General features: G+C 30.6%; 1 protein-coding gene across 1 annotated transcript; it reads left to right on the top strand.

Annotated features, from left to right (window-relative positions):
- The first annotated feature begins 332 nt into the window (after nt 1-332).
- LOC107456824 (dorsalin-1) lies at nt 333-17962 on the top strand. The gene is made up of 5 exons (XM_043056865.2): nt 333-1696; nt 11106-11245; nt 11862-12003; nt 12783-12929; nt 16776-17962. The coding sequence occupies exons 1-5, from the start codon at nt 1402-1404 to the stop codon at nt 17198-17200; spliced, it is 1149 nt and encodes a 382-aa protein (XP_042912799.2). The 5' UTR covers nt 333-1401; the 3' UTR covers nt 17201-17962.
- The last annotated feature ends 9475 nt before the right edge of the window (nt 17963-27437 follow it).

The raw sequence follows: 27437 nt of genomic DNA, 5'->3' as shown, positions 1-27437 counted from the left end.
TTGTAGGGACCGTTTTTACAAATTTGAATTTTGTGAAGCGGATGCAAAACGGCCCCAATTTCCGACTGGATAGTTCACTAACTACCCCCAGTTATATATATATACCAGTTATTTTAGCTTTCAATATGGAAGTACATTAATTTTATATAATTAAATTTAAAAAATACACTTAACAACAATTTACATTTGATCTTCTACTGCAATAATTCAATTAGAACGAAACAGTGAATATCAAGTAGAAAATACAATGTTTCATCTCTCTCCAATTTAGAATTCATTTGTCTGCTGTTTGTAACTATGTTGCATTTTGTCAAATAATGGAGGAAAAAACGAGAAGAAAAGAAAAGAAAAAAAAACTAGAAAGATAGTTCTTTAAAACATTTTCTGTGAGCCGTGTGAGAATTCGGTGAACATTCCATAACGTCTTTTAATAATGTTACAGTTGATAGAGGTAGGGAAGAACTTCATCAGATTTGAAATAAATTTTACCTCTCGCCAACTCAATGACTTCCTTAACAACTTCCAGAGGCGCCAAATCAATTTACACGTTCTTGTGTAATTTTTTCTTTTTTTCATGGTGGAATAGTGTTTTTCCACAACAGCATGGCGACCTGAGGACGCAGACGATTATCCATATAAACAGATATATTTTGAAGACTAACTTATTTCTTTGGGTTACTTATGTTCTGTGAACTTCGTTTCTGAAATTGCTGCATTTTTTAAACAGTCAGACTATTTTTATTTTATTTTATTGAATCTAACGTTTTATTTTGGTTGTATGCCTTGATGTGTAACAGGTTTTAGTTTGTTCTCAATTGAATGATTTCTTGTTCGTAATTTGGAATGATATCTAATCGAATCTGCTATTTATTTGAGTGATAGATAATTTTTGTTCGAATGATATCTACAATTGAATGATACCCAATATCTGTTCGAATGGTTTCTAATATTGATTGATATCTAATATCTGTTCGATTAATGTCTAATATCTGTTTAAATGATATCTATATTTTCGCTCTTAATAGATAAAAAAAATCAATATTTTGATATTGTGTCAATATTCATTAAGTAAAATGAGTACATGATGCTTACAGAAATTATGGTTTAAAATTGTGCTAAATTTGAATATCTTTTAGAATTAGAACATTTTTGCTGCATTTTGGGAATTGGAAATAGTTTTGGAAGTGAAAACATTCACTTTTACTTATAGAGGCGGCGGTTAGTTCTGAATCTGGAATTTTAAAATATCGAATTGCTTATTTCAATCTCAAACTACTGATTAGATTAAAGAGTTCGAGCTAAGTGTTAACTATAGCTAAAAATGGACATTATAGCGCCAATATTTATGTTTAGATAGCGTTATTTATTTTGTGAAAATTCAATGTGAAATATAAATACATTATGAAATATTCGAAAGCTGATTATATCTTCTTATGCTTCATCTGGGCAAGAGCTGTGTTTAACTGTTATGGCCTAGGTTATCCGCAGATAGTGGAAGATAGCTCTTACAGCAAAATCGCTTTACAGCAACTTCTACAGCTGTTTGGTTTGGAGAGAAACAATACAGAACCAAAATCTCATCCACACCCACCACAGTACATGTTAGATTTGTACCGTGCTTTCTCCAAAGGTGAGAGAAGTGAATACCATTCCCGGCACCCCACTGCTAACACAATACGAAGCTTTTTTGAAAAAGGTAAATACTTCCAATCTTTATTAAAATATGAAATGTTTTTATATGATGTACCTGTGCACTAACCATTGGTGCTTTAAAGCATTATTTTTTATTTCAAAAATATATAAAAATTATTGTAAAATCATTTTATTATAAACATTTATTGTTTGTATACACGATAATAAAACAGCAAGTAAAATTTCATAGGATGGAAAATTTTTGACTTTATTTACAGGCCATTTAATATCACGTGGGCCGCTAGCAAAAAATTCTCATGAAAAAATTCGCAAAAAAAAAAAAAAAAGGATTTAAAATTGCAATAACTTTCAAATAAAGTAGAAACTCACAACAAATAAATAAATAAAAAATAAGAGTTCATGCCAAATTAGCCAATGAAAATGTTTCTTTCAACAGGTTAAATTTTAACCTTGTTTTTGCATTTCTTTTGAATTCAAAGTGGCCCGTATGGTATTTTATAAAACAAATTTAACGGTTAATAATTCTTGAACTAAATATCAAATATTAATCAGTCTTAACTTCAGTTTGTTTTCGAAATTTAAATTTTTTTTCGAACGTTATTGTATTGCTTTTTTTGCCCATTTTTTTTTCCTTATTTTTTGATTTCAATAATGACCATACATCATTTGTTACAAAGAAAAGTATTTATTTAAAAGTATTATGTATTTATCTTTCGAAATTTTTCTATATATATACGCATTATTTTGTTTATTAAATATATGGTAACAGATCTCGAGAGATGTAAATGAACTTAAAAGAATGGATAAATATTCATTATTTTTTTTAAAACGATAAAAAAAAAAAACGTGAAAAATTTTCAAAAAACAGAAGAAAAAAAAAGGATTCAAAATTACAATAACTTTCAAGCAAATTACAAACTCACGAATAAATAAATAATAAGTGTTCATGCCAAATGAGCCTACGAAAAATTTTTTTTCAACATGTTAAATTTTAACTTTGTTGTTGCATTTCTGTTGACTTCAGAGTGGCACGCATGGTATTTTTTTAATACAACAAGTTTAATAGTTAATTATTCTGGAACTAAATAACAAATATTATTATTATTTGTTTAATTCTGTCGTACTTCATGTTCAATTTTCTACACACGCTAGTAATATATAAGTTTCGAAATCCGATAATTTGTATTCTGCAAAAAAGTAACGTAAAGATGAACATCAAAATAGTGATAGCGACTCATGCGATTTTCTAATATAAGGAGATGTAAGCTTGCTCTTTCTTGTTGAAGTTGAAATTAAAATTTAAAAAAAAAAAAATAGGGGGAGGGAGGGTTATCATTGAATCGTCAAGGTTTACCACAATTGTTAGAGAATAGCTAACAGTTGCCCTGAATTACGAATCAGAATTTTATTTCAATAACAACAAAAATTTGTGTTACCATTCAAAAAATTTGTTTGCATAAAACCTCACTACTGACGAAAACTACCTTCAGTGAACGTTAAATTGGAGGTTAGAATGCTGTTGACGTTAGAAAAGGAGGGGGAATTTTCCTGTTTTGCCACACCTTGTAATTGTGTACTTTAATACTTGTTTTTATAATTGTGTTCAAAATTAGCACATGAAGTTGTAGCTACATTAAATAAGAGACGGAATCATAAGTATATTATGAAATTTTTAGTAAAAAAAAGTTCTTTGCTTAATTAATATGCTTTATTCATAAAATTGTCTTTGCTTAATTAACAAAAATTTATTTTAGAAAGTCAGAAAAACAATAGCAGGAAACAACAAAAATTTTAAGATATGTGTGTTAGCAGGACAGCACTTCATCAGGGGACACACTGCCTGCTAACACACAGCAGCCTTTGTGTAATCAGTGGTGAAACCAAAAACTGATAGGGCACTGTCAGTTTTGGTTTCACCCCAGTGGCGTAGCGAGCTTAACTTGCGCCCGGGGCACAATACCTTTTTAGCGCCCCCCATTCGAAAACTATATAGTATTATATGTAAAATATACTCCCGAATTATTAAATAAATAATGTAAAATAAATAAAGTCATAGGCTCAAGCTAGACTTTAAATTTGAGACAAAAAATGCAGTTGAGAAAACAAGACAAGATTCTGAATTGTATATGATCATCTAGAATTAGTTCAAAAGATAGCTATTATTTTTTATTTTACATATTTATAAAGAAATATTTTAAAAACACGCAGTAATAAAACAATAAAAAAGTAAATATTTATTATCTCTAAAGGGATACATATATTTGATAATAATATGATTATAATACATTAATAAAACTAATTACTATGTATAAATTTTCCTTGCTTTTGATGAAGCAAATTTATCAATAATATCATCAAAGTTGATAATTACAAATTTGTTTCTTTCCACACTTAATGTTAGGTCACTTCGACGATCTTGTTCATTCGTAGATCGTAGATATGTCAAAATTAATTTTAATTTGTTGAATGAACGTTCGCAGCTAGTAGTTGATACTGAGATAGTCAGGAGTATTTGAAGTGCCACTCTCAGGTTTGGAAAAACATCTTCTCCATACGAGATTATAAAAGTACGGAGTTTTAGGTTCAATTTCTTTTCTACTGCGGAGTAACATTTTACAGTCACATATTTCGATAAAAAGTTCTATTCCATTGAAATCTGTATTATAAAATTCGCCCAAATTTTTGCAATTTTTTTTCAAGGTCGTTATCAACATTATCCTCGTAAAATGAACTAAAGTTATGAAACTAAAAGTTAGTATATTTTGAAACAGAATTGTAGCTTCACTTCTGGTGTCACTTGCAGTGGTAGTGTCCTCTGCTAATTTTTCAAATAGTTCTACTATATTCTCTAGCCCATTGATGATAACGCTAACAGCTTTTATTTTGCAGTTTTTGTTAAAGCATTTTTTAATAATTCCCATCGTAACGTTGAACGTGAGAAAAACAGATATATGTTTTCTGTGGTCTGCAGTTTGTTAAAGAAATTTCATCGGAATTTAATTATTCTATAATTGTATTTTTGATCGAGGCTGCATCTTTAGCATGTATTTCAATAAAATCCCCCCCCCAAAAAAAAGATTTTTTTAAAAGTTTTTTATTCATAAAATCAACATCTACATACCTAACGACTTAGGACATTTGTTCTCGATGAGAGATATCAGGAGTTGAATCAAACTAAAGTCCATAATATTTATTTCTTTTGATATCGTTTATTAGTTGATTTCGAACTGTAGATGCCAGAAGATGAATGAATTCATTTTGGATCTGCGTTGTCAAATATGAGACAGTTTTTGGAGTTTCTGTGGCATGTTAAAGATGATTTGCTAGTAGCGGATCAAACTGAGCTACAAGTTTAAGTAAAGATAATAGGTTTCCAACTTTTGTACCAACTTGAAGTGCTAGTTTTTTAACATGACTTCATTATTTGTTTTCTTACTTACCAAAAATGCCTTGAATGCACGAAATAACTTAAACGTTAATATTTCGAGTATTTCCCTAATTTGTTGCAGACTTCCACAACCTGTCGTAAGTATCAAAGATACGTACAGTCATGGAAAAAAGCATCCGGAAGGTAACAAATAAGGAATCATTTATTTTTTTAATATAGATATTTCTCAGGCACACAACAAATACGGCGTTTGCGTCCTTTCCAAGAAACGGCAAAACGCTGTATTTGTTGTGTGTCTCCTTTCGATCCTTTAGTTGTTATTTTCCGGCTACTTTTTTCCGTGTACATATAAGTACATTAGAGTGTTATTGTTCAGGGCTGAAGAGAATAGAAGGGCTAGTTCACTCCGCTCTTAGAGCTGAAGCTACGATTTCCCTCCTCACGACGTCACTGTGTCCACAGATCTCGGAGATCGCAAGCAAATATATGATAACTTTGCATCTTTCTCTTTGTAAAAATAAGTTAGACTTTTTCTGGTTATTAGCCTTCAAACTTTACGTAATTAACACATTATTTCCGTTCATAAACATAGTTCAAAAAAAACTTTCTTGGTTATTATATTAAAAAAAATACCATTTTAAACTTATAAAAATGTTTTGCTAGTTGGTGAAAATGACACGATAAATACTTTATTTAAGAAAGTTCAGTTTTAACTTTAACTATTAAGAAAAATGAAGGCATATATCGACACTTTTTTTATCTATATTCTTTTATAACGATAAGTTAAGTTAAATTTAGAATCCCTGATTTTAGAATATGTCGTTAATAGCAATTTGTTCATACTTAATCATTAGGAAACATCATCCTTAAACGCTAATTACTGAAACAAAATAATAATTTAGGTTCATAATGACATTAGAAATTTTACAATTGTTTATAGACATTTAAATTTACGATGATATAATTTATAGATATTTAAAATGAAGAGAATATAATTTTTAAAAAAAATCTTAAATATTTAGAATAACTACATTAAAAAATATGTTATGAAATTAGGAGAATTTCAACTATATACTATATATTTTATTTATACTTTTTATTTACATTTTAATTTTCTTTGACTTTATCCATTTTTTAATTCTTTTCACCTGCCTTTCTTTATGAAGTAACGAGGCGGTTTCTATTTAGATAATGAATTTTTATAAAAGTTCTTTACGACAGAATAAACGTATTGCTGTTTTATACTAACTGTGTCATTTCGGAATCCATTCCTTACATAGTTGTTCATTTACTTTAGGGAACACGCGAAAAATTTTATTTTTTCCTTTTGTTTTTGTATCAGAATTTTTGCAAGTTGCAATCGCGCAAACTGGCATTTCGATAATAGTTTTAAATTCTTGTAAATTCACTACAAAAACTGAGGAAAGTCATTATAGAAAATAACAAATGTCTTAGAATATCTCGCAAAAAGAAATAATCCAATATTAGTTAGAGCTAGTAAGGCCAAACGCTCCGTTCTTGAAGTAAAAGTGCGAGCTTTGCGCCAAAGTGACGTCACTAGAGTGACGTCGGAGGATCGGCGCGGCGAGAGATACTTCAAAGGAGTGAACCAGCCCTTCTATTCTCTTTAGCCCTGGTTATTGTTATCGTTTTAACAAGCGTAAGCTACATTGCGTTTATGGAAATAAAAATAAATATTGTTCTGAAAGAAAGAAAGTTTGTACTTTGTAAACTTCAAATATTTTTCATAACATATTGTTTCATCAGACAAATCAAGAAAGGAGATAATTTCTGTAACCACACAGCGTTGATGCCATAAGGAAGTGCTTGTCGGACACAGGTCGAGTCAGCCCTGCCAGTAGACAAGACGTGCCATTTCTGTTATGAATATATTATTACACTTTGAATTAGACTATTAGTGTTCCTTTTTATTTATGAATTAGGATTTATTATATTACACTGGCACTAAAATTAAAATATATTTTCCAGAAACCAATTATAATAAAAATAAAAATCATCCAGAAATTTTTTGTTTTGCGGACCATTTGGCGCCCCTTTGTGAGTAGCGCCCGGGGCATGATGACCCCCCTTGCCCACCCCTCACTACGCCACTGTTTCACCCCTATCAAAAAAAGGGGCACTGTCAATTTTTGATTTCACCACTGACGACAGAAAGGCTGCTGTGCTTTAGCAGGCAGAGTGTCCACTGATGAAGTGCTGTCCTGCTAACACACATATCTTAAAATTTTTGTTGTTTTCTGCTATTGTTTTTCTGACTTTCTAAATTAAAATAAAACAAATTTGGTTTTAGCTGCTATAAGCGCTTTACCACTTTTAATTATTATTTTAATGTTAATTACTTATTTTGTCTTTTTCTGAATTTGTAAATTAGTTTCATTCTTTGATCAGACAAAATTTTATTTGTTTTTCGCGAAAACTACTGATATTTTAGGAAAAAAAAAACAATGTGTTAAATGCGAAGCATTCGTGGGGACTTGTAAGCAAAGCACCCTAATATTTCAAAAAGATTTCTAATGCATGAAATCGGTTATTAGGGTCTCTAGAATGCATTGCATTAAAAATAACTATAATAAAGCTCCATTATATTTCTGCATTAAAAATAACTATAATTAAGCTTCATTATATTTCGAAAACTAATCAAAATCACAAGAAAAATGTAATTTCCTCATGTCATCCCCAATATTTGTGCTCCGTTTTAATATTTTGTTTTAAAAAACATTTTTACTTATTTAACTATGTAAAGGCTACAAAATGTATGCATAAATTTAACAATGAGCCGGCGCAAGGAGTTTTACAGTAAACTCTTGAAATTCTGCTGTCACTATTCGATTGATAACGTCCTTTGATATGGTAGTGAAGTCTGCAGATCTGGATATCAAAACACTTCATATTTTTCTATCGAACTTAATTTGCAATTCATCAGTAAAAAGACGCAGAATCTGCTCCCGTAATTAAGTTTAAAGAAAGAGTTTCAGTAATTTTGGTTGAAATAATTTTAAGCTAACATTTTAAACTTTTAAAACAATTTAAAATAAATTATATTAAATAATTCTTACGGCTACGGAACCCTAAATGGTCGAGCCCGGTATTTTATATAAAGGGTTATTCATAATTCCCTCCGGGGTTACGAAGCGTTAAAGTAAAAAAAAAACGAAGACGAATATGGCAAAAAAGAACATATGAAATTATTCCGAAAGTATTCAAGTTTTAATTTAAGCAGTTGCCGGTAGATGGCAGTAACATGTACCACTGAAGCCAGTTGTAGTAAAGAAAAGTGGCGTTTACAAGAGGAGGGAATTATGAATAACCCTGTATATATATAAAAGTTCATTAGCAGCTGTGAATATGCTAATAAAAAAAAACTTATAAACATTGAAAATAATATTTAGAGAAATGCAATTCTTTATTTTTGAAATTAGTTTTTTTTAATTGAAAAGCTCCATGAGAAATATTAATTTTTAAAAATGCATATCTGTTTCATTATCTATTCAATATAATTGCTTTAAAAAAAATAGTTTTTTTAAATTTTGTTATTTTTTCCATAGGCATTTTACGTAAATAATTTTTAATAAACAACCTAAATTAAATAAGGTATGAATTTTTGATTGGACATAAATATAATTATTACTGGTTAGAAAAGAAATCTAACTCTCGGAGCCTTTGTAATCCTTCTACGGAACCCCAAGAGTTCCGCGGAACACCTTTCGGAAACTGCTGCATCATAGTATAAAATTAGTTAAAGTTTCGTTTGTAAAATTTGGCAGGTTTGCTTTAACGTTTAAATCTTAACTTTAAATCTTAAAGTTATATCTTAAATTGCTAAATGCGTAGCAATCATAGAGGTTTGTGAGCGGAGTTAAAAAAATTTTTTTAATAGATTTGTAATGCATTAATTTGTAAATAAGTTTCAAGCAAATGTTTCAATATATTTGAATTTCATGTTCAGTTTAAAAATACCATTATTGCAAAAATTAAAAAATAAAAAAATAAAAAATTCCTCTCTTGAGCCTTGAATTACGTATTTAGGTTTTGATACACGCCCTTCTAATTTTAGTAGAGATGATATAGATTCATCAGGGGTCTGTCTAGGTTTTTCCGAGACGTACCTATTTTGGGAAAATTTAGACATAATTTGTGAAAATTAAAAATTATATTAAAAAATCAACACAAAAATATGGTAAAAATATTGATTTATCGTTTCTTACGAGACACAAAAATAAAATTTCAAGAAAAAGTATTTTCTGAAACTACCGTTTTTCCTAAAGTTGAATTTGTGAAGGTACCGCTAAACGGTAATAAATTTGACTTGGGCAGACCCTTGTTTATAGACTGCTTATGTTAGAGGAGAAATAAATCAATAAGCGCAAAGAAGTTAAGCACTAGGAGAAATTCAAAAAACAATATGAATGTCTCGTTTGAAGGATTTTCAAAGTTGTCTGATTTAAAACCGTTGAGCATGCCTTCAAGCTCTAATCAAGAGGCCACGTGAACACTTAACACGTTAACATAAGTCCAACATTTTCTTCTAATATTTTTTTTCCACAAAAAATGAATATACTGTTTCTGAAAAAATTCCTAAATACCTAGTTTTTTAAATACAGTAACCTTTTATTATTTTTTCCCTTCTTGTAATTGTTACAGTGTTTTCCTTTGACTCTTTCTAATCCGAGTACTTTAAAAATATATTTGAATTAACGTAAGCACCAAATCATTTAAATACATATTAAAATATTTTTGCGTAATAACTGACAATCATAAAATAATGTGATTACTAGATATTAAGATATAAAATTTTAAAATTTAAGGGTTGCGGGACTTTTGATGTGTAGTTATAGAGGACAATCTGAAACTTATAAAAACTTTAATTAATGTTAAGTTTTTTTGTTGTTTTTTTTTTATCCGTATACATCGTTATTTTTTTTCATCTGACCGATTAATCCATAAACTTATTACTATATAACTACAGTGGTCAATGTTTTACATAATCTTTTTCATTTTATTTTATAACCAGTGTTGAGCAGCTGACCCAATTCTGAGTTATGACTATCAATACTCAACTCCATAGCTACGTTATTTTTAGCCGTACCCAGAAGACAAGGCCTGGATCAAGCATTGGGGCAAACAAGCCTTCTTGGAGAATTTTTTTGATGAAACTAACCCTCATTCGCCGAGAGGAAAATCACTATAACTCCTCAGGTTAACAAGGCGACAAGGGGATTCTAACCCGCGATCTGTCAACCAGTGAGGATATTTTACGTCAGCACTGTGGTCGGTGCTAGCTGGGAGCAGAATTCATATCATCCAGCCACCGCTGGGATTCGAACATGGCTCTATCCCCTGAGCCACTAGTAAGAGTCTTCAAAACAAATGCAGCAGTCAAATTAAATCTCTTTTTTTATATATAAATTATATGCCCCTCCCTTGAATTTTTTTTATCGATCTCCAATTCATTTGTTTTCCTTCCGCCCTTCCTACAGGGTGCGTAGCGCTTTCAAAAAGTGCTTAAAGGTGCTTATTTTCGATTTTCGTTTTTTAAAAGTCCTTAAAGGTGCTTTTTTTCATTGGGTATTTTAAAAAATGCTTAATTTTCCGTTTTACAAAATGAGATTTTTCCTTTACTATGTTGATTTTCGCTTCGAATTATGCAAAAAGACACAGTTCACATTGTTCTATTCAACGTTTTCACAATTAATTCAACCCCAATCTATTTCAGCGTATTGCCAGTCCGTAGCGTATGAAAACACCATTCGCTTTACGTGATTCAAAATTTCATGATTTTTGACAATTGTCAAAAACAAAGCCAAAAGTTTTTTCATTTTTTGACATGACGGTTACAACAAGATAAAACCGTCAATTCTCAAAAACTTCCCAAGCCTGCCTAATTTTGATATTTTTTAAAGAGCTTAAAAATATTTTTGAGTGCTTGAAAAGTGCTTAAAAGGTGCTTATTTTTTGTTTTGTTACTGGATATCCATAAGTTAACAAGATTCATTACATTGTATTCAGTGGCTGACTTTAAAATATAAATTTTTTATTTTTATAGGTGAATTTTCAGAAGATCATCAATATAATTTTGAAATCATCAACGGTACATTTAATCACGAAGAGATAATAGCTGCAGAATTTCATTATTTCTTTGATAGACAAGCTTTTAGGGCTCATCCATCGTCTCATATCATCCAGGTAAACCTCATTGTAACTGTAAAATTAATTATCTTTTCAAAAAATGATTATTTTTTTCTTCTGTTGTATGAGATTTTTGCACGCATCTTAGATATTTTCGAGTCATTAATCTGCAATCGGTTTCTCTATACAAGCTACAGTTTTTTTAATGCAATTTAACAATATTTTCCTCACCAGGATTTTTTTTAAGATTCCCTCTCCACTTCTCTGCTAGATAGGGAGCGGTAGGAAGAGATAATACATTTCAGTTTATGATGCGATGCGATCTGATTACCAGTTGATTGGCGATCATGCGTGTATATAACTGCTGAGGTGTTATTTTATTCGAATTGCCACAACCTATGTCATTTACCTAATTTCATTTATAGTAGTTTTGTAGATAATCGAAGAAATCTGAAATTTTCTTAATTTTGAACAACAGCATTGAATTTCCCTCATTTGATTTATTGGAGTTTTAAAAGTTTAAAGCTGATGGTACACAACTAGTCACTTGTTTTTTTTTCTTCAAAACTCTTCATTAAAATGATTTGGTCGGATTGAATCCCGTAATATTCACTATTACGTATATTCACTAACTTGTAATTAGCCTAAAATTAAGACGAAATTTTTATTTCAGGTTTTACTTTATGAAGTTTCTAAAAATTCAAGCAGAAATCTGTTAGAGGCCCGTTTGATTAGTACTTATTCACCCGGATGGGAAGTTTTTAAAGTCACTTCTACTGTTAAAAAATGGAGAAATAGTACAACATTAAGTCAAGGTAAAGTAGAGTTTACTGTTATATCTTTATCTTCTTCTTCTTGGGCACTACAGCTTATGACAGGCCAAGGCCGTCTCAATAAGTTTTTGCCATCTTGATCTATTCGGTGCCATGGCCTTCCAGTTAGTTATTCCTATTATCTTTAGGTCCCTCTCAATTGCGTCCAGCCAACTAGTCGGTGGACAACCCCTACTGTTTTATACCACTCAAAATTATTTATACATTAATTTTTAGCATACAGTATACTCTCGATATATAGAACTTCGATATCTCGAAAACTTTGTTATGTCAAAAAAATATTTTTCCCCTTGGCACTGTATATCAACCTAATGTTAATTTGAATTCCTATGTCAAAGAGTTTCTCAAAACCTTGATATGTCAATAGAAATTGTTTTTTTTTTTCGGAAAAATTACAATGTAAGTTTATTATAAACCAATTCTTTTCTGTTTAGCGCATAATTATTTTTGCAACAAGCAAGGATATTTTTGCAATTAACAAGGATATCAAAAGCTTAGTTTTCCGCAAAAGACAGTGGTAGAAAATTGACTAAATCTTGCAGAATTCTATTCAATTTTGTCAACACTTATGCCCTCGTAATGTTAAAATTGACTTGTAATATATCTATATATATATAAAAAAAAATTTCAAAGTAAAAAAAAAAAAAAAATCAGTCATATAACTTTTTTAAGTGAAATCTTATAAAAATACATGCATAATTTATAAGATAATGTTTGCAGATTTTGTATTCTGTCTCAAATATATAAACAAAAATTTCCAGGTTTTGTGATTGAAACTTTGGATTTGTCTGGACGAATATCAAGAACAAAATCTGTTTCAGTCAACAAACCGATACTCATTGTTTTCAGCTTGGATAGGAGGAGACTGAAATCTTTCATAACTTCTGCAGCAAGGTCAAAAAGTCCAAGTAAGTGTTTACTTGTTTTTGCTGCCAACTATCCTGACTATAACATGTTTATAAAGACATTAATGGAACATTTATTACAAAATAATTGATTTAATGAATCAAAAATAAATATTTGGTAATTTCATAATAGAAATATAGGAATATGTATCTGGAACATGCTAACAATATGGAACATGGATACATATGTAACTACCCTAACTATAACATGTTTATAAACACATTAATGGAATATAATAGAAATATAGTAATATGTATCTGGAACATGCTAACAATATGTATCAGGAACATGGATTACATATGTAACTACCCTAACTATAACATGTTTATAAACACATTAATGGAACATTTATTACAGAATAATTGATTTAATGAATCAAAAATAAATATTTGGTAATTTTAATATAGAAATATGGGAATATGTATCAGGAACATGCTAACAATATGTGTCTGGAACATGGATTACATATGTAACTACCCTAACTCTAACATGTTAATAAACACATTAATGGTACATTTATTACAAAATAATTGATTTAATGAATCAAAAATAAATATTTGGTAATTTCATAATAGAAATATAGGAATATGTATCTGGAACATGCTAACAATATGGAACATGGATTACATATGTAACTACCCTAACTATAACATGTTTATAAACACATTAATGGAATATAATAGAAATATAGTAATATGTATCTGGAACATGCTAACAATATGTATCAGGAACATGGATTACATATGTAACTACCCTAACTATAACATGTTTATAAACACATTAATGGAACATTTATTACAGAATAATTGATTTAATGAATCAAAAATAAATATTTGGTAATTTTAATATAGAAATATTGGAATATGTATCAGGAACATGCTAACAATATGTATTAGGAACATGGATTACATATGTAACTACCCTAACTATAACATGTTTATAAACACATTAATGGAACATTTATTACAGAATAATTGATTTAATGAATCAAAAATGAATATTTGGTAATTTTAATATAGAAATATGGGAATATGTATCAGGAACATGCTAACAATATGTATCAGGAACATGGATTACATATGTAACTACCCTAACTATAACATGTTTATAAACACATTAATGGAACATTTATTACAGAATAATTGATTTAATGAATCAAAAATAAATATTTGGTAATTTTAATATAGAAATATAGGAATATGTATCTGGAACATGCTAACAATATGCATCAGGAACATGGATTACATATGTAACTACCCTAACTATAACATGTTTATAAAAGCATTAATGGAACATTTATTACAGAATAATTGATTTAATGAATCAAAAATAAATATTTGGTAATTTTAATATAGAAATATAGGAATATGTATCAGGAACATGCTATCATATACATATGTATTAATGTGTATGCTACAATAACAAGAAAACGCATGCATCAATTGCAAGAAAAATATCAAGAATGTTATTCAAGTTCAATTCCACTTAATACAGCATTTTTCTTGCTAATCTTTGAGCTGTTTTCAAAATTTATTTTTGATCAACAATACATGAAAGAATGTAACTGAAACATGAGGTTTGATCAACCTTTTTTCATCTTTAAACATTTATTTTGTTGATGAACACCAGATCATGATGTCAAAGAGAATCATATTTTGTTCTATCTACTAGCTATAAGAAAATGTCAAGGAAAAATCAAATTTTCTCAAAGAAAGTGAAAAGTCAAGATATTTTTGTTGTTGCAAATTCTTCTCTCCTATTCCATCTATAAATTATATCTTGCGTGTTTAGATTAATGTGTAAAATGCATATAGTTTACTTTTATTTCCTAATTAAATGTGCTTTTTGTAATTTATTTATTGGAAAATGGCTATTAAGGGAAATTTGAGCCATTATACCGAATCAAGGATTTTGACAAATACCGCTAGAAAGCTTCATTAAATATAAGAATATAAATAAATGAGTAAAAATAAAGCGAACAACAGATTTGTCTTCAGATAGTTCAGTTACCAGGGTCCCGCGGACCTTAAAAATTTTAAAAAGTGCTTATAATACGAAGACGAACCTCAATCATATACACTGAAGAGCCATTACATTATGACCACCCTGCTAATAACATGTAGGACCACCTTTAGCTCTCAAAACTGCTAGCACCCGCCTTGGCATTGATTCCACAAGGTGCTGATAGGTAGTCTGAGGTATCTGGTACCAAGCGCTCACCAACTGGTCCTGCAATTCCCTCACATTGCGAGGGGGTAGCGTGGCAGCACGAATTTGGTTTTCCAAGTAGGACCACAAATGCTGTATTGGATTAAGGTCAGGTGAATTTGGGTGCCAAGACATGACTTGAAAGTCACTGGAATGTTCCTCGAACCAATCCATGATGATTCGACCCTTATGACATGGTGAATTATCCTGCTGGTAAACACCATCCTCCCAGGAAAAACTGTTGCCTTGAATGGGTGAACCTGGTCTGCAACTATGTTCAAGTAGCTTATAGACGTCAAGGATTGTTCTATGAGGATTATGGGTTCTAATGTGCCTGAGTCCATTGTTCCTGATCGAGAAACCATGAAAACCTGGACGAGCCCATTGTTATAGATGAAGGGTGGTCATAATGTTATGGATCATCGGTGTATACATTGTGAACACCGCTATATATTGTTTTTTTTAAACAATTTACAGTGGTGTAACAAAAATTCTTTGTTGATCAAGCATTTAAATGCTAAAATGGTATTTTAACAAAAAAAGAAATTCTAATGAGATTTAAGGAAAATTTATCACCACTTTTAAACTTTTGTAAGGCTTACGGAAAACCTGAATTTACTGATAAAAACTCAATTTATTTAACAAATTCAGTTAAATTTTTTTATGAATTAATAATTATTTGATATTTTTATAGACACTTTACATCGCCTGTAGCATTTCATAAGACATTTAATTATTATGCCGCATAGGTTTTAATACTTATTTTAATTCCTGCAAATAAAACGTCCCTCATAGTGGGTTAAATAATCTGCAAGTAATGAGGTTCGATTCAGTTTTTCCATTCTTGAAAAATTATTAATAAAAGTGAGTAGTTTATAGTTTAAGTGAAAAAAAAAGAAAATAACTACTCACTCTGTCCCGAATGAGTTGCCACATTTAAATATTTTTGTACTGATTATTGATACTGATGATTATATCATTTCGCTTGAACATTTTTTGGAGATTTCAGAGAGCTATGCTGTCAATCACCAACATTTACTTATCAAGTATTCTCTTCACATGTTAAGGAGGTGGAGTCATAAGCAACTTCCGAAGCAGTTTAGTAAATCGACACCAGTAAAATTATACTACTACTGTCAGTACTATAATGCAGTATATTAGAATATAATTTAATGCGATTACTGGTGAAAAAGTCCTTGCTAAATGGGGCATGGCTTAAGAGCGTTTTAAACTAACTTACATCCGATTTAAGGAGGAAAAAGGGTAATGCTTAGTAAGCAAATGTCGTTGATTGATAGCATAGTAGCCTGAAATTTCCGTAAAATGTTCAAGCGAAATCATAAAATCCTTTGTACCAGTAATCAGTGCAAAAGTATTAAAATGTAACTGCTAATTTCGGACAGAGGGAGTACAAAACAGTGACGGATGCTTCATTGGGCTCTTCTAAATTATACATCTAGATATATTAGCTTTAGTTTGAAAAGATTTACTGGCTGCTGCATATTCGTAAAATTGTTTCGAATGCAATAAATTTGTCTACCACTTTTACATTCGATAAGAAAAGCGATTTTATATTGTTTTAAACTACGTATAAAGCACATTCAGTTTATACGTTTTTTTCTTTTGTAATATCTTCCTAGGATTGCCATCTGTTCCTTCATTGGCAGAAAGAGAACATATTTTCGAGCCATCGACTTCTAATGAAATAAGTTCGAGAAACACTAGGTCGACAAACGCAAACGATAAAGAACTTTGTGCCAGACGTGAACTACGAGTCGACTTTGAAAAACTAGGCTGGTCGTCGTGGATTATTTCCCCAAAATATTATGACGCATATGTGTGTTCTGGAGCGTGTGCTTTTCCCCTCGGCCAAAATCAAAGACCAACAAATCATGCAACGGTTCAGAGCATTGTTCACGAATTGGGTCTTATGGCTGGGATCGATGCTCCTTGCTGCGTTCCAACCGATCTGCAGTCGCTGAGTTTACTCTATTTCGATGAACAGATGAACGTTGTGCTCAAGCAATACGAAGAAATGGTCGCTGTTGGATGCGGATGCCAATAGACAGAATACTTCCATGTAAATGTAGCATAATCGTTTCTCTTTGGATATAATCGACGACCAATAAACTATACCATAGTTCTAGACTATTGTTGAGTAACTTGCTGCAATGGCTGGTATAACTTCCATCTCCAAATTTACTCTTTTCATGAACGTTTTTCTCAAGCATTACGAAGTAATGGTCACCGTTGGATGCAGCTGCCTGTAGACAGTCTACTTCAATGTAAATGTAGCATGTGCGTTTCTCTTTGGACAGAATCGACGACCAATAAACTATACCACAGTTCTAGACTATTGTTGAGTAACTTGCTGCAATGGCTGGTATAACTTCCATCTCCAAATTTACTCTTTCCATGAACGTTTTTCTCAAGCATTACGAAGTAATGGTCGCCGTTGGATGCAGCTGCCTATAGACAGTCTACTTCAATGTAAATGTACCATATGCCTTTCTCTTTGGACAGAATCGACGACCAATGAACTATACCACAGTTCTAGAGCATTATCCAGTACCTTAATGCAATGGCTGCCATAACTCTAAATTTACTCGATTTTTATGAACTTTGTTCTCAAGCATTACGAAGTAATGGTTGCCATAGGTTACTTTTCCAGTATACAGACTGCTGTAACAGGAATAATGATAAAACATTTTTTCCTACATTTAGCATCAGCAATATTGTTATCTACTTTGTATACTTGTCGACTGATGTTATTGTTTTTTAAGTTGTTATTCCACAATAAAACGACTTATTAAATTAAAATATTGTAAAGAAAGCTGAGAGATTTTTTAAGCAAAAGAATTTCATAATTTCTTTTGTGTATTGTTGGATTTAATGTGTATTATTTCACGTTACACTTATTTTACTACTGTATTAAAAAAAAGTAATCAATTCAGGGTTGAATGTGTGTTTAGAGTTGATATACAATACAGCGTCCCTCGTGGTCTGGGCGAAAACGAGCGCTATAACCTGAGGTAGCTATATCGTAAATGCACAAAAGTACCGTATTTATTAGCTCAAAACTAGAAAAATTTTTGACCAATTTTAACAATGTTAACTTTTATTAACTTTACGTTAATAAAGGTTTGGTAAATAACAAAAGAAATTGTTAATAATGTAATTTGTTTTTTTAATCTGCATATATAAAAGGCAAAGCACTGACTCATAATCGTTGATTCTCTAACTTCCAATGAAGTTAGAAAGCCAAAATTTGGAACATGTGTTCTTTATGAGATAGATAAAAAAAGTAAAAAAGTTTCATTTCGATATTTTATAATTATCGGAGTCATCAGGGGTTAATTAGTCATATTGATTGTAATTAGTGATGCAATAAAGGGTTATTAACTCAACTGAAAGTTATGCGGAACCAATTTTAACAAATATACGAAGCCTGATAATCGTCTAGGGAGTTACAAGTATTGATAGTGTTAAACAAATTAAGCTTACCATAGTTGTTATTTATGCTGCTTTAATATTTTACTTTAAATAATTAAGTTTAAATAATTTGGAAAACTAGGAGTTCTGCGTTGGAATCTGCGTATATTCCAAAACGTTTGCATATTCGTTGTGTGAGGAATATAACTGAATTTTTAACACTTCCTTAAAATCAGTTCGAACTTTATTCTAATTCGGAGAAAATATACCAAATGCTCATACAATTTTCTTGTTGATACTATCACTCGTTCATATATTTTGCTTCGCTACATTGAAGTTAATGTAAATATATACTATCATTACAATCCGAAATCACAAATGTCGTCTTCCTTTGGTGAATTATAATACCCTTGCGTGGGTGAAACTTTTTCATCGCCAATTCCCTCTCACTCCCGTAATTAATTTAAAATTTTTTAGTATCGAAGAAAGTGGGTTCAGGCAAATATAGAGTAATCCATGAAGTTTCAAATATCGCAAAGAAATTTTTAAAATATCAAAATAAAAAAAAATTTATGCGAAGATGACTTAGAATTACGTAATGACGGAATTTTCTTCCAATAATTTGGTCGCGTTTTAAGATTTCGAAATTTCTTTTTCAGCAATGGGAACTTCATGGCTTACTCTATAGGTTTGTCTGAATTAACTTTTTCTATACTTTAAATTTTAAATTAATTATGGGAGTGAAAGAAAATTCATAATGAAAAGTTTCAACCACGGTATAGCGTCCTTGTAAATCCTTCAGGACCGTGTTCATACAGATATGATAGCGTGACTCTCCCTTCACGGCCCACAATATCACAAGTAACGAAACACAAGCGGGACTGAAAATATCAAATGTATTTGATTGTCCAATGAAACTTGGAGGCGTTTCTAACAACAACAACACACACACACACATTATATATATACAGGGTGGTCCTGAAATGTATGTCAAAAATGTAAAGGTAGGTAGAGTGAAAATAAATAAGCATATTTCGGATAGGAATGTGTGTGCGGTAATGGCACATTAAAGCACTAGCTTGTAAAGCAGTATGAATCAGAGGTAACTGAAAAGACAAGTAAAGACAAAAGAAAATTCGATTCCCTACCGGCTCAAGTCGGCATTACCGCACACACAATCCTATACGAAATATGCTTTTTTAGGTCCCCTCTACATACCTTTACATTTTTGACATATATATATATATATATATATATATATATATATATATATATATATATATATATGTAATAACGGTGGAACCACACCGTTATTTTTTAGTTATTTACAGTCAAAGCAGCATGATTAACGAGTCCATATTGTGCATAATCTTTTTTATTTAGTAGCGATGGTGAAAGCATACATCTTAGCCCCTCCAAGCTGGAGATGGGGGGAGACGCATATCCCGTCTAAGCTGACGGATTTTATTTAAGCATGATAAACAACAAAAAGCACACGCAAAAACATTGCTCCTGCATTTTATGGGATGATTAAAAGTAGTGAAGAGGCCAGTCATTATTTCCTTTTTCTGTATTCTTACGCCTCATCAATTTATTTATTACTCATAGCAAATCGTTTAATCTGTCCTTATATGGAAGTGAAAGATCTTAAAATAACTTCTCTTTTGAAGTATAAATCTAATTATTATTCATTGGCATGTTTTTAGCCTTGAAGTCCTAAAATAGAATTTCTACCCTTATCCTTTACCAAAGATATTTTATGAAAACGAATGAAGTTTTAATGCTTTTATTAATACAAATAATAACAGTGCTCATTGCAGAACAACTTGTATATTGATTGAAAATGACGTATTTGCTTTCAGTATATAAATTAAAAAAGAAAAGCTACATATATTACACGTCACTATGTAATTATAAGTTTGGTATAGGGAAAATTGGTCTGGGTGTTTAAGTTTTGTTATATCGGGCTTTGGGATATTTAACTTTTTGTTTTGCTTACAAATACTTTCGTAAATGATGATTTCATTAGTTTCCCTAATTTTACAGCTTTTTATATAACATTTCTTGTTTCCTTACTATGTGGCAAGTTTTCAGAAAAATTTAACTACGTATTTGTGATTATTTAGAGAAAATAAAATAAAATTTATTATTATTTTTATTTTATTTTATTATTTTTTTATCATTATTTTTTAATTTTTTTTTCAAATATACTTTTTAAAAGGTATTCGAATCATGTGTACCAAATAACAGTCTTTTGGATCATCTATATTAAATAAGTCATATCAATCATTTATACCAAATAAAAGTTTTTTGGATCATCTATATCAAATAAATCATATCAATCATCTATACCAAATAAAGTAATTTGGATCATGTATATCATTTATAAGTCATCAGAATCATGTATACCAAATAAATGTCATTTGGATCATCTGTACCATTTAAAAGTCATCAGAATCATGTATACCAAATAAAGTCTTTTGGATCATATGTCATATGTACCATTTTAAAGTCATTTGAATAATGTATACCAAATAAAGTCATTTCGATCATCTGTACCATTTGAAAGTTATTTGGATCGTCAATACTTTTCAAAAGTCCTTAACATCATTCGTACGATTTAGGAATGATGTGAATCATCTGTACCATTTAGAATCTTTAAAATCATTTGAACCCACGCGAGGTTATCCTCTGGACCACTATGGTCACTATAATTTGAATCATCGCTTGTACCATTATCATTGAATAAATCTTTCACATTTCTAGGATCATTAATATCAATGACACTGCTTGAATCAACACAATTGTTATAATCGTCTCCATCGTTTGCGATCTTCCGCATCATTTGGACCCAAGGAAGGAAATTCTCAGGTTTATTTGGATCTCTTAACTCCTCGGGATCAGCATCAATCTGAGGATTAGATGAGACATTATTATTCAGAACACTAGGACTTCTCAAACCATTTGAAACAATGTAATCATCGTGTTTATCCCGAGTACAAGGATCACCGATTTCTTTAAAATCACCTAGATCGGATAAATTAACACAATCTGTAGAACTATCGTTATTTTCATCAGGATGTTTAACTTCATAAGGATTGTTATGGTCATCAGGATTCTTAAAACTTTCTGAACCATTTAAAATGGCTAGCATTTTTTGAACCCAAGCGAGGTTATCCTCTGGACCACTATAATCATGGTATTTTGTATTATCCTTCGAGCCATTAGGATTAAATATACGTTTTTCATTTTCAGAATAATTTAAATCTGAGTCACTATTAGGATCAGAATAATCTTTGAAATCATCTCCATCATTTGCAATCTTCCACATCATCCTGACCCAAGAAAGGAAATTCTCTGGATCATTAGGATCACCAGACATTTCATTATCAACAGCGCCGTGAGGATCTCCGGAAACTTGACAATCATTCAAAACATCAGGATTTTTCCCATTGTCTGGAATGTTGTGATCATCTAAATTCTCACAATTATCTCGAGCACAAGATTCATCAATTATTTTAGGATTTTTTGGGGTGGATAAATTAGCAAAATCTGTTGGACTTTGATAAATGTCAATATCTTTAGAATATTTTGACTCACCTGGATCGTCATGAACATCAGGATTTTTAAATATTTCTGAACCACTTAAAATAGTCATCTGAACCAAAGCAATGTTATCATCTAGGCCAGTATAATCATTACGATTCGTAAAATCATTTGTGCCATACGGATTAAATAAATCTTCAATATTTTCAGGATCCTTAACAACAGTGGCACCACTTGTATCAATACAATCTTTCAGATCGTCATCTTTTTTTGAAATCTTTATCATCATCCAGTCCCGAGGAAGGAAATTCTCTGGTTTATTAGAATCACTTAACTCTCTGGAATCAGCAAGACTGTGTGGATAACCGGAAAACTTCCGATCACTTGAATCATTCAAAACATCATTCTTTAAATCCTCCGGAATGCTGCAGTCACCAAAATCTTTACAATCATCATGAGCACAAGGATCACCAATCACTTTAGGGTCACTAAGGCCAGATAAATCAACGCAATCTCTAGGAAAATCTTGAACGCCAAGATCCTCTTCGTTCTCTAATACATTCAAAACATCAAGATTTTTTTAAATCATCTGGAATGTTGCAGTCACCAAAATCTTTACAATCATCATGAGCACAAGGATCACCAATCACTTTAGGATCACCAGGGTCTAATAAAGCAACACTATCTCTAGGAAAACCTTGAATATCAAGATCTCCCTCGTTCAACTCCTAGTCAACTTCTTCGACCAAGTAATCATACTTTGCTGACCCTTTTCGTTTGAAGTTAACGCTGAAAGGAAAACAGAAATTATAGATTCGTTTCGTTGAAATAATTCATTTCCTTTCGGTATTTTATATATATATATATATATATATATATATATATATATATATATATATATATATAAGTTCAAAATGAAGAATAAAACAAAAAAAAATTAAAGACATATGAAAAAAAGGGGGGTGGGAAATAATAAGTAAAAAAAATAACAAACATCATCTTATTAAAAAAAAAGAAATGTTAATTAAAAAGCCGGAAAAAAAAGGATATAATCTTTTCTTCAGCCCACACGATTATATCCGCAAAACAGAGTGCTTTCTGATATTGTATCAATAAAGCCAAAGCAAAATATATTAATACAATAGTGTGAGGAGCACTCAAGAAATTTTTTTATAAAATAACTACAAATAAAATAGATCATAAAAAGTAAAAACAACATGTAAAATCAGATAATAAAATAAAATAAAATATATTATTGTAACGTATCAAGCTATATTAAGAAACAGTTCTTTGTTTTATTGAAAAAACATTTATTTCACTCCGCAACAAATACAGTAACGACATTAAATTACCCGTAACGGGTGAATAATAATCTTTCAATAAAATATAGAAAATCCGTAACGGGTTAGAATAAACTTACAAATTCCAAGAACCAAAAACTGCTCCAAAATATCAACAACTCTCTGTTGTTCTAATTTTATCGTCTGCTTTTATTAATTTTTTCTACTATCTCTTTATGTGTTTAGTTTATTCTATTCATGATTTTGCTAGCCCGTTATTTTTTTAATATTTTTACTTTTATTCATGCTTTTGCTAGCCAATTATATTTTTAATATTTCTAGACTTTATAGTATTTATGATAATTTTTTTTTTGAAAAATTAAAAATTATTTTAAGCAATTTATCGAGTAAATGGTATATTTAATTACATAGAATTGAAAAAGTAGTTTAACTCACATTTTCATAAATCGTCACTATTTATTATCAATATCATAGCATAAATAATTGTACAAAATATATTATAGTTTATATTATAGTTTTAGTTCTAAAAATAAGAACCTTTCTCAGCGTCGAAACAATTTTTTTTGACACTGAGGAAAATTGTTGTTTATAGATTCGAAGCTATGGTATGATGAGTAGTAACAAATTAAAAAAAAAAAGTATTTGCTGTTGTTGTTTCTAAAGCTCCTTGCTAATACAAGGAAACTTGCTTGGTGAAACCGTCTGTCATCTGTGGTCAAGAATACGAATTCAGCCACACACATACGTCACATCATGTTTTATAGGGAGGACACATTCACATACCATCCTTGCATCCACAAGTCGTAATTTAGACCTATGGCAGAGTGCGATCAATATCTGATCCAGTACCCCCAGAGGTATTGATTTGTTATGGGAACTTGGAGGACTTTATGACTTGTCAGATTTAACGTGCACCAGTCACCATTTACCAGTCTACGGCCGGCAAGGATCGAATTCACGACCTCTTGGACATGGGCCCAACGCTCTACCAACCAAGCAATCCCAGTCTGGTATTTGTGCATTTTAACATTTTTGGTCAAATAGATTGCGATATTAGCTGTTGAATATTTGAAAATAAATCTTAGGTCTGATGCATAACCTATTCCGTACGTTCTATATTTACACTTTCCAGCAAACAAGCATAAAGGCATTTAAATAGTTTGTAACGAAACTCTCTTAAAAAAAAATAATAAATTGAAGAAAACTAAAAGAAAAAAATTTTATTGTGGCTTTGACCATATTTAATCGTTTTTTTGAAAAAAATTTCAAATCATTAATATCATGTTATAGTGCATAGTTTATACATAGATCAAAATAAAAAAAATAATCTAAGGTTTTGGGTACTTTGAGTTCTGGACGAAAATTAATAATTCTAATGTTAGGATAAGGATTAAAATAATATATTATTAAAACAATAAGAAAGCAAAATTTGCATTTGTGTTTAATATTGTGAGTATGCATGGAGCAGATTTTTTTAAAGAAATCGGAGAAAAAGGAAAACTTTTTCAGTTAAGTATGAAATCCAGTGAAATTTTAATAAATTCAGAGGAAAAACATTCAGTCAAACAAACAGACAGACGTATGTTTCAAAAGCTGAAAAATTTACAAAAAATAATAAAAATGAATTCTTCTAAAAATTTTCCTAAAAGAAAAAGAAATTTTAGAAAAATGGATTCTTTTTCCTGTTTGCGCAAAAGAGAGAAAATATATTGAGAAAAATGAGTTTGAGTATATTAATGATAACAGTAAATTTAGTTTCTTTAAAAAAAAAAGAAACCCGAATACCATGGTTGTTTTGGAGAGAATTTTTTTAATCTATATGTTACTGAATAATTGACAAAAATATAATAAAAATAATAACTACTTTAAAAAAATTTTAATTACGATTTTGGAAGGATTGAATTGGAATGGAATTAAAAAATATAGTGCTGCCATCTATTGAACTAAAAAATATAACATCAGTGGTGCTGCCATCTATTATGTCAAATATAAAATGAAACTTTTAAGACAAAAGACATGAGAAGAGCAATGCTGCCATCTATGTAGTAAATCAAATGAGCGAAAAAGCGTAGTGTTCTCTGTGACAAAAAGAAAAATCGATGCAGCGGACCAAGACCTGTCCCTATAATTTATTTTATTTACCTCAGTTCAGGAATCTCAATTTTTCTGCATGCAATGATTATTAATTTCTTATAACTATATTTTCTATCATCTATGCTTAAAGACGCAGACAAAAAATTAAATATAATATTAATATGCGTAAAATATTAGGGGTTGCCGAAATTTTAAAAATACAATCTTGATGGTCATGGAAATATGGTCTATAATGGTGATCGCTAAACTGTCGATCTCGAGCTACTACAAATTTGCCAGGACATTTTTGGTAGATGTCTTTTTTAATGCTAAAACTGTCTAAAAGATACTAATGTAAGGTGCGCCGAAAAAAAACAGACCAGCCTGAATAACTTTTGATCTAATGATCGGATCTTCACGTTGTAAGACTCTATGTTCACGGTGATGACCTCAAATATGCTGATTATAATTCTTCGTGCAGAGGGTATTTTAACTAAGGAAATAAGACGCGAAAACGTACTTTCTCTGAATAAACATACCTTTTTTACCTTTTTTTCCCAACGAATTTGGACTGACCCCCAGAATATGGGGGTAATTCGGGCAATATGTTCCTCAATAATTTGGTCAGGAGAGTGATCCAAAATGTGGAGTTATGGATACAAAATGAGCTTATCTAAAGATAATTCTATGCAAAAAATAAATTTTGATATTTCTTAATAATTTTTAATTATTTATTTAATTGTGGAAAATTTTGAATAGTAAGGTTTGAATAGTGGAAAATTGTAAATTTTTTTTAATAATTTTAAAGAATGCAATTTTATTTGTTAAAATGAAAAACTTTAACGATTTTTGTCAAACAATTCTTGAGAAAACTTATTTTTAAGAAGCCGTATAGTTAAAATTTGATAAAGGTACATTATACATTCAGGGTAATATTTCCTTTTCTTTTGCGCATTATACGTTTACAAAAATAGAATCTTTTAGGGGGATGTTCTCTCTTCTCTTAGGATTTAAGAACACCTTGGATTTTAGGTAAAAATTCTGGTTTTATTTTACCTTAATATTTTTATAAACACATGATTATAATTATTTCGAATATTTCACTGCGAATTTCGAAAAAATAAATAAATAAATAAAAAATATATAAATGAAATGAAAAATAAATACAAGTTTTGCTTTGCTAGAAACAACATTTCACAACTTTAGAGCATCTGCGAATTTTTTTCACAAGTGTAAAATAGCTAAACTATACAATTTTAAAATAAATAATCTCAGAAAACTGAAGCGGAAAGATATTAGTTGATTAAAGACTGCATTCGCTTCAAGAAAATACAAATCGGCAATAACTGTCGGCATGTTTCAAGAGATCAAAAATAAGCTCCCATTTGTGAATGAGAAGAAGTGATTTGAAATTACACATAAAGTTGCCTACGAAAAAAAGGAAAATAAGAGGGAGAAACAAAACTAGAAAATCGCAGTGTTGAGAGAAAAAAAAATATGATAGATACTTTATTTACGTCTCACTAGACCTAATGGCGACGGTCTGGGAAACATCCCTGAGGATGATCCGAAGACATGGCATCATAGTTTTCTCTCTCTGCAGAGGGGATGGCTCCTCCGCTTTGGTAGCCCGAGGACCTCCTCGCGAAGTCAAGCACTTTACGGTAGAACAGTTGAGCCAGGACCGATACAGAGCACTCTCAGTCCCTACGCAGGCTGATCAAATAGGCCACCCATCAGCACACTGACCGCAACTAGTGATGCTGGGCTTCGGTGCTCAACTGGGAACCGTGTCAGTCCACTACGGGATAGAAAAAAGATGAAAAACAGAATAAGTAAAGCCACAGTGGCCGAGAGAGGCAAGTCAGGGGGAAATACATTTTCACACGCTATGGATATGTGGTGAGGAACCAATGTCGTTAACAAGGAAAACAGCATTCATATGAATAA

The sequence above is a fragment of the Parasteatoda tepidariorum genome, chromosome 1, assembly GCF_982258835.1.
Source record: "Parasteatoda tepidariorum strain Cologne lab strain chromosome 1, Ptep-v5.0, whole genome shotgun sequence".
Lineage (NCBI taxonomy): Eukaryota > Metazoa > Arthropoda > Arachnida > Araneae > Theridiidae > Parasteatoda > Parasteatoda tepidariorum.
This window is presented reverse-complemented; position numbering and strand designations above follow the sequence as displayed.